Source organism: Danio rerio, chromosome 17, assembly GCF_049306965.1.
Source record: "Danio rerio strain Tuebingen ecotype United States chromosome 17, GRCz12tu, whole genome shotgun sequence".
NCBI lineage: Eukaryota > Metazoa > Chordata > Actinopteri > Cypriniformes > Danionidae > Danio > Danio rerio.
The window spans coordinates 21,582,501-21,592,298 of record NC_133192.1 but is presented as its reverse complement, the minus strand read 5'-3'; the positions used below and the strand labels follow the sequence as shown (position 1 = coordinate 21,592,298).

Sequence of the window (9,798 nt, the reverse complement as noted above, 5' to 3'; positions counted from 1 at the left end):
GAAGGCTAAACTCAAGTTCACAGCAGTTTGACTAAGATATGTGCGTGTGTGTGTGGGGGGGGGGTCTTCTCTTTTTATTCTTCTCTCTTATACATTTATGTTAGATCAAAAGTAGTTTCAGTACAATGTTGACTATTTTTACTATTTAACTATATTTTACTTTAATTGATTGAAGATTTCAATCAACTACCTGTGCATAGTTTACCCGTAGCGATTGATGTAAATATTCATTAAATATTCACTCACACTCAAAAATATGCAATCAGTCTCGTAAATAAAACCAAACCCCCACGACCAGTGCAAATGTGCGACATAAATATAATAGGCTTTTAATGGGCAGTATGAAATATTAGATATACATGTCCGTTATTTATAGATGTTTAAGTGTAAAGCTGCAATAAAATGGCCAAACAACCCAGCATCAATGTGTTTGATGTCTAACATCTGGCTCGTATCTTGGCGTTTGTATAAACTCTCTCCGTGTATTTGGAAGATATAGGCTCAGGGAGGTCGTGCTGGTCCTGCCAAGGCGCAAGCATTAGTGGGCGGACAGCACTGGTCACGTGATCTCCCTCCAAGTTCCCACGCAAAACACTCATCACACATCCACGCGCGCTCCCGCTTTCGCTGCGCGCTCACGTCCCTGATACTTGCTATCCAGAGTGTTGGGTCTCTAAAACCAAGAAACTGTGACTTGAGGGAAAATAATCTTGCATGCATCTGATGTGCTGTTAAGTTGTCCTTTGTGAAGCTGATGCGGAGAGTTATGTTTTCTGCTGCAGTTTGGAAAATAAACTTAAGCTGAGGAAGAGAAAAGTGAGTAACCTATATTTATTTGCTTTTTTATCCTAAACTACTAGACTGTTTCTTTCTAAATGTTATTTTAAAGGGACGCAAAATGTTTGGTAAAGTGAAACAACGTAGACGTTTTTCAATTATTAATGACTATAAAATGTATCAAAAATGGTAAACAAAAGTGTATTGGAGAATTCTTATCTTTAAGGATGGGGAGTTGGTGAGTTAAATGTTTAACGTTGCATAACGTAGCAGCAGCACAATGTTTGTAGCCTACATCAAAATCTGGTGAGATCCCAAACACCATTTCGGGGAGTTTAATGCATGCGCAGTTTTTGCAAACTAATATGGAGCGAGCCTAAATGCGCGCAATGAAAAAACTCGTGCGTCTTTTAAGCCCAAACATTATTCGTGCGCCCGTTTATATTCCAAAATTATGCGCGCAGAAATATGATGCTGCGCGAACCAATTGTGCCTATAAATTCTCTCTAGATTGACAACTTGTTTTATAACAGCAAATACTTGAGTACGCGCAATGTTCACAAGATGCGCAATAAAGAGGGAAACTAACACGCTAATTTTAATGCAAAAGATTTAACTCACTTGAATTCAATACGTGCAGTATTTGTGTTATTATGTGAAATCTATAAGCAATTATTAAATGTAAATTATTTTATACGTATTTCCAGTGTAAAGCCATAAGGAGGTTCATTTACTTCAGTTGGATTGTTTAGACACTTAAGGGGAGAGTTCACCCAAAAATTCTGTCATCATTTACTCACTCTTTACTTGTTCCAAACCTGTTTGATTTTCTTCTGTTGAACACAAAAAAAAAGATATTTTGAAGAATATTAACCATTGACTTCCATAGCATTTATGTATATGTTTTTTTTGTGTGTGTGTTCAAAATGTCAAAGAAACTAATAAAAAATTATACCCACTTGAAAGAGAGAGTAAATAGAGAGTAAATTTTCATTTTAGGTGAATTGTTCCTTTACAGACATAAGCCCCTTTCACACATGCAGACCTTTCCTGAAAATTACCGGCAATTTTCCAGAAAGGGATCATGTACGAACAGGCCCTTTTAGAAAATACAGTAAACTCGTTCCGGCAATTTTCCGGAAAGAAAAGTTGTTACATTACCGTTAATTTGGTGGAGTGCTGCACAGTGTGAACGCAGAAGGAAAATCAGAACACGCTGACGTGATGTAAGAAATCTAGCTACTCCAGCAAATCAGAACATTCAGACAAATTCACATCCACACTTTTTATGAAAATAAAAGCCTTTGAATATTTTTCCATACACATTTAGCTGCTAGATGTTAGTCAAATTACGTTTCTATGTTCGTTCTTAATGCCAACTGTGAATAAAATTATTGATAAAATGCTTATTATTATATTATTATTATTAATATGCTTATAAACCGATGTTTGTTTACCTTCAAGCTCTGCTTCAGTTGCTTGATTCGTGCATGTGAAGCAGCCGGTGAGCGGCAGCACACACATATTATGTAATGTTACCATCATCAACCATCAACAAAAGCCCGACCCCTTACGTTTACAAATACAGGCGCAGCTGTTTAGAGGTCATTTTTGGTTAATGATGTCAAAATTTACCGGTATTTTGGAATGAATGCATGAATGGTCTTTTCTGGAAAAAATTCCAGAATGTTCATGCCTGTGTGAACAGAGCTTTTTTGAATTTACCAGTAAAGTAGTTGCAGTAATTTTCCAGATATTTACCGGTATCGCTGTGTGAAAGGGGCTATTGACATAGATTCAAAACAATAAATATACCATTAAGTCATCCATCATATTGAAATAGGCAAAGTCAGTCCACTGACACTAGAGAATTATTTTCTGTAAATCTGCAACCTACAAAGCTCAGCTGTTGACTTTGTAAAGCTAGCAACCATACAGTTCAAATTGAAGGTGTTGGTTAACAAAACATAAAAACAAAAATGTTTAGAGGTGTACAAAAAAACACAAACCAACTCATTCTCTCATGTAAAGGACTGTCCAGTTCATTTGGGAATTTAACTCATCCTGGTGTCACAACCAGCATGTTGTATAATCCTGGAAACCTGCATTTTACAGCGAGTGGCAATGTTGACTGTTTCAGGATGGCAGACACATCGACATGACTGAAGAATTTGAACATGTCATCTACAATTTTAATCGTTAATTTATAATTAACTGGCTAGATTGTAATGTACCTTTGCCATCTGGGTGCCACTCTTGCAGATGTTACAAAATGTTCTAGAGGTCTAAGCTCAGTTAAAACCTATTGAGATATAAAAAGATGAGATGTTGGGGGTGGTGGAGTGATTTAGGGGCCATCAGGGTAAAAAAGGTGAGAATTGTTCTCTGCAGGGTGCGTGCAGATATGCATGAGTTACATAGGATGTCAGCTGGAGAGCAGACATGCAGGTGTGCGAGATAGTTTATGTATGTGTGTGTTTACAGAATTCATTTGTAATCCAAAGTGCCCTGACCTTTTTGTATTCAAGCAGTAATTGTGAACACAGCTTCAAGTGGATCCGAAAAACGCTCAGCCCACCCCTCTTTTCTCTCTCTCTCGCTCTCTCTCTCTCTCTCTCTCTCTCTCTCTCTAAGGCAGAAGGTTGTGTTTATGTATGAGTAAAACTGAGATTGTTAAGATGAACACAATCGATGAAGAGGGTGGTTTTCGAACCCGCCCCCCATCCAGTCTAAATGTGCAGAAGTTCTACAGCGAAAACGCAGAAGAGGTCCAGTCCCCGGAGTCTTTGAGGGGCTGCGCTTTGTCACCCGACCTGAGGCAGGACTTCAACATGATGGAGCAGAGAAAGAGAGTCACACAGATTCTGCAGAGTCCAGTAAGACGTCACTCCCACACACACTCGCACTAAAGTGAGAACTCACATGCTCTCTCTTTTTCTCTCTCTCTATCTCTCTCTATCTCTGTGCATTTAAAGAGGAGCCCACGCTTGTGTTTGATTGCATAACAGCCGACAAGTAGAGATCCGTTGCCATTAGTAACCAGATCAGAACTGGTGGAAATAAGGGAATGAATGTGAAAAATTCAAAGTTATTTTTGTGTATCATGTTTCTCATGCTTTAGATGAAGCTTAGTCTCTTATCTGATTGTAGCTTCATCTATTTTTAATGTTCATATTATTTGCAAAATTCAGAGCTAAATAATCAACAAAACAGCATGACGTCCATGGCCTGGTTTTAGCTAAATACACAGAAAAAGCTTTCATAGTTTGCAGGCCTCGAGGCTTCGAGGTTGAAGCGCACAGAATATGACGTTAAAGTATAACATAAGATGGATTTGTTTTTAGATTGTAATGTATATAAAGTGCATGTTTACTGGGACACATTTATATGATCAAGTACAGATATTCAATACAGTTAAAAGTTATAAGGACCGTAAAACTCGAATTGCATGTATGATGGTTTAAAAAAAAATCAAATGCTGGTTAATATACTGTAGATAAAGTATAGCATGCTTCACCGCAGGACATGTCACTTTCCGGAACGATTTCACATCAAAGGCAGACATGACTGGACCTTTGTTTACTGAAATTGTTATTTAAAGCCTGATTATTCAGTACCATGAAAGAATGAGCTATGAGCAAATCAGAAATGTCCTATATTTAAGAACAGAATTTTCACACATGAACTCAATTTGACTCTTTTCATGGAGTTGTTAGGTTTATTTGAAAGCCTCTTTTGTTCATCAAGTGTGAGTGCATTTTTAAAAATGCAGAAAAAGTATTGGAATTTTAAAAAGCAGATTTTACACAGTTTTATGTTATGGCATAGCAGATTTTTCAGCGTCATTACTCAGTTTTCAGTGTCTCTTGATCCTTGAAAAATTGTTATGCTGTAAGGCTTGAAGAAAGACTTGCTTTTAATATTATTTTAATATTTCAAACCTAACATTGATGTGTTGTTCGGGATGTTTTCATCCACTTTTGAGTGATTTTGAGTTTTAATTTGGCCACAACTTTCTCTTTGCTTCAGCAAATAGAATGAAATTTGGTGACAAATCTTATTTTGACATATCTTTTAAAAAAATGGGTTACAGTGTTTTTTGTAAATATTCAACAATACACTCTGGGCCGATTTACTTCCCTTTCATTATGTTCATGGCTGTTTTTGCCCCATTGACTTCCATTATAATTATTATTTTTTAATTGCAAAGCCATGACACCATATAATCATGCATTGTTAATTGTTGCTAGTTTTCTCTGTTGTGAAGAGGTCAAATTTGAATTTTTTTTACTTTTGATCATCAATAGCAGTGCAATGAAAGCCTAGTTTCTGGCTTAAAATTATATAATTATATGGTATATAGTGTGTGTGAGAGAGTGTGAAAGAGACCTTTGCGCACTTACCTTGATATGTTTGAGAAAATAAAAAATAAGCAGCTCAGCTTTCACAATATAGTAAACATAGTGAGTGTATTTATGCACACACACTGTAATTTGTTGTTTTACTCCAAAGAGCTCCATTTGCACAGGCCTATCTAAAGAGAGTACATTTAACAAGTTGTTAATTTTAGTCACTATAAAGTACCTATGTGTCTTGTAATAAACAGTGTGTTGACAGAATAATTGATAATAACAAGGTGTTGAGTTATTAGAGATTAATTGTGGTGATGTCAATATATTTAAATTTAATTTAATCTATGGGATGGAAAGTAAGAGAGAGAATATGTATACAGTTGAAATCAGAATTATTATCCCCCCTTTAATTTTGCTTTTCTTTTCTAAATATTTCCCAAATGATGTTTAACAGAGCAAGGACATTTTACAGTATGTCTGATAATAGTTTTTCTTTTGAAGAAAAGTCTTATTTGTTTTATTTTAACTAGAATAAAAGCAGTTTTTATAAAAAAACAAACAAACAAAAAAAAAATTTTTAAGGTCAAAACTAATAGCCTCGTTTGTTTCTTTTGCTGTTGTAAGCAGCAAGATCCTGCAAGAACCCAAATAATTAGACAAACGTGATATAGAAGTGTAATGTCATCAAACCTGTTTGTACTACCCTGAAAATGACTGCATTCCTTACTTTGGTTGTTTACCAGTCAGAATCGAAATCATTAAACAAACAGCCCTGTAGTATAATTCAGAAAAGAACCCTGACATTTCCTTTTGTGAAATATTTTGCATGCAAAACAATAATGTGTTTCAAATGTATTCCACTTGATATTCTTATAACTAATGCACATATTTTATCAGAATATATTTTAGCTCAAAGTAGATATTAAAGGTGCACACAGCGACATTTGCCAAACAATGTTGTCATTTGAAAGCACTAAAACAAACACACCCATAACCCAACAAGACCACACCTCTTTCTATTGCTGATTTTGGGACTCTGTGGTCAAAAACAGCTTCAAATATTTCTAAGTGCACCTTTAAATTGTGTGCGTGTGTGTGTGTGTGTGTGTGTGTGTTTGTTTGTTGCAGGATTTTAAGGAGGAGCTGGAGTGTATGGTAAAGGAGCAGAGCTCTAAAGGCAGCAACTCTAGTGGTTTACTCGGTCACATCGCACACATCATCAGCAACACACTCAGCAACACTGGAGTGCACAGTCCCAGCAGTAAGTGCACATACACACACTTGTACAGCTATCTTAATAACTATCTTTATTCCCTTACTAGGGCTGCACATTATATCGTTTCAGCATCAATATCGCAAAGTTGACATCACATCACAGGATCTGCAACAACAGTTCAGTTCAACAAGTTCAGTTCAGTTTTAGTTTAGTCGTCCATTAGGATATTTGAGTGAGGATTATAGTTGACTAGGAATCACACTGTAATGGTAATAGAGTAAAAGTTTTTTTTTTTTTTTTCAAAAAATAACTGCAGTAAACTGAAGTAAAACTGTAGTACAACAGCAGTATATAATACAATGAAGTATAAACACAATACAATACAATGAAGTATAAACACAGTTGAAATACAGTACAATAAAGTTCAACAGCAGTAAACTTTTTGGATTTAAGTAATTTTCTAATTTAAATTAAAAATAAACAAATATTTAAAAAAAATAACTGCAGTAAACTGAACAGTACAACAGCAGTACACTATACAAGGATAACTGTGGTACAGTATATTTAATTCAACTGCAAAATTGCAGTATAGTGAAGTATAAACAAAGTTCAACTACAATGCAATAAAGTACAACGGCAGTAAGCACAACTTAAGTAACATTAAATAAACTGAGCGGGCAATATAGTGATATGTTATATATTGCACTTAGGTACATATGTATTAAAAGTGCACATTAGCTTTATTAGGCTGTGAAAGCCAGACTACTGAAATCCTTTTTAAACTTATTATTATTTTTACTTATTTATTTACCTATTTATTCTTCTTCTTCTGTGACTAAATTTGCAACTCTATCTCCTCCTAGAGCTTTCAAGCTATGACCACCAAACTTGGTCCAGACCTTCAAACTGGTCTGACTCAGTTTACCATATCTTTTCAGACTGATCCGGGAAAACATCCGGGGACTGTCGGAAAAATCCCATAGACTTAACATTAGATTAAACATTGTGACCTCATAACTCTGCATCAGACTGTCACACAGACTTCCTTTATCTAACTTGCCAACGACTGATCACCTTTAAACTTTCTAGCCACTTGCCCTAGCAACCACTTTTTGGACCATAGAAACTGTCCCATAGACTTCCATAGCAAAAGACTCTCATTAACTTTACATTGGGTCAAACTTTGTAAGCTCGTAACTTTCCATCAGACTGTCATACAGACTAATGGCTGAGCTCATTTAACTCAGAATACCAAACTGCCAATAACTGATGAGCTTTTAATTTTCTAGCCAGACCCTAACTACCAGAAACTGCACCCTAGCAACTGTCCCATAGACTTCCAATGCAAAAGACTGTCATTGACTTAACATTGGATCATACTTTGTGATGTCATGACTCTGCATCAGACTGTCATATTGACTAATGGTCTTCTATCTATCTATCTATCTATCTATCTATCTATCTATCTATCTATCTATCTATCTATCTATCTATCTGTCTGTCTGTCTGTCTGTCTGTCTGTCTGTCTGTCTGTCTGTCTGTCTGTCTGTCTGTCTGTCTGTCTGTCTGTCTGTCTGTCTGTCTGTCTGTCTATCTGTCTATCTCTCTCTATCCATCCATCCATCCATCCATCTACACTTTTTTAAACTGTTTTAAACTAAATAAACTATTACCAACAGGATTTCTCAAACCAGCCTCAAAATTTGTCTCGACAAACTGTAATAATCTAGTTATGTCTTATTATCTCATTTGGAAACTATTGTCCACCAAGCAGGAAAAGTAGTAGTTGTACTGCAGTTGTATTGTAGAAGTACTTTAGTTGTATTGCAGTAGCAGTACTGCATTATAGTGGTAGTGTCACTTCTGTACTATTGCAGTAGTTGTACTGTAGTAGTAATTCAGTTGTATTGCAGTAGATGTACAGCAGTTAGTTGTAGTGTAGTACTTCAGTTGTGTTGCAGTAATACTGCAATATACTTGAATAATGCAGTTTTTTGTGTCCAAAAAAAACTGCACTTATCAGAAGTTGACTAAAACTGCAGGATTCCTTTAAAAAAAACTGCAGTATATTTTTTGTAGAGGATGACTGTCAGATTTCTGTGTATTCAATCCATTTGTGTTTAAATATGTATAACATTTGTACTATTTAATCAAAGATGAATTGTAGTTATTTTTTAGACAATGAAGATCCCTTTCTGTTTGATTTATGCAGATTATCTGTTCTACGAAATCATCCCAATTCATATAAATTATGAACTCTTTCCAAATTGAGCTTTTCAAAAAATATCATGACATTATATTCATATTGCAAAAAACAAAACATCACAATGTCAGTTTTTTCAAATATGTGCAGCCCTAACTCCTACCCTAAACCAAAACTGTTACATTTTCTAAATACTTAATTCTGTGTGATTTATGAGCCATTTTCCTCATGGGGACCAAAAATAATGTCCCCACAAGGTCAAAATATATAGTTATTACTATACTAGTGGTGACATTTGGAGCCAGTAACATAAGAAACACAAAAATATAACACATACGCATGCACAAGCACACACTCATTGACACTTTATTCATTCACACTGCAGATTATTTGTTGTCGTGTTCAACAGATGGTAGGCATGTAATTCTGAATAGATATCAGCTAGAAACAAAGATAAAGTCGCATATTTGTTTTTGTTGAGTGTGTTGCTGTATGCATGTTTCCAGATACAGGGTCAATTAGTCCGGTGAATGATCTGTGTGGCATGGAGTGGTTTAACTGTTCCAAAGCTGAAAGGCAGGGCCGCTGTAAACTGGCCTGTTTGTACCGTCTGCTGGACCTCTACGGACACACACACCTCCCAAATACATATATAACCGTGAGTACTGACATTCACTGCACACACACTGTTTTTCAGAACTGATCTAGGACTGACTGTGCTCGCTGTTATTATGCATGTAATAAAATCGAATGCCTTTGTTCGGAAAACATTGGTTGCCATAGTAATAGGCTTAAGTGACAGAACAATACAGAGACTACATAGCAGATATTTGGGGGGCAAATCCAGGGAAAAATTCGACTTCTGTTCGGGCCTATCATGACTTCTTTTGGTTTTTATCCTAATGTGAAGTGAAACCTTTTAAAGTTCTCAAAAAATAAAATATCATAAATGCAAATTAGGTCAATTTCCATCAAGTGGAAGAGCAATGATTGTATATTTAGCAATGACATCGCTAAAAACCAATGCTCAATCAAAACTTTTTAAAATCCTGAATAAATATTGGAGCTACTTTTGCATGCTAGAGGAGGGACAATACCATGGTTGTATTTCTTTTAGACAGGTAATGTAATGTTTTAGAAGTATTTTAGTCGCACAAAGCTGATGTAGATTCTGTTGTTACGAATGGGCTAACTTATATGCACAGAAGTGTTGTTCAGCAGCTGAAATTTTCCGGCAAAAAATTGATGTG

General features: G+C 35.7%; 1 protein-coding gene across 2 annotated transcripts in view; it reads left to right on the top strand.

The window, feature by feature from the left end:
* Window positions 1-620: 620 nt before the first annotated feature.
* The window catches only part of add3b (adducin 3 (gamma) b), a 31,149-nt gene continuing 21,971 nt past the window's right edge, over window positions 621-9,798 (top strand). The window contains exons 1-4 of one of the 2 annotated variants that reach the window (XM_005158673.6): window positions 621-816; window positions 3,416-3,653; window positions 6,258-6,390; window positions 9,055-9,206. In XM_005158673.6, the coding sequence (XP_005158730.2) occupies window positions 3,432-3,653; window positions 6,258-6,390; window positions 9,055-9,206 (507 nt within the window). In that variant the 5' untranslated portion in view covers window positions 621-816; window positions 3,416-3,431. 2 annotated transcript variants of the gene reach the window in all.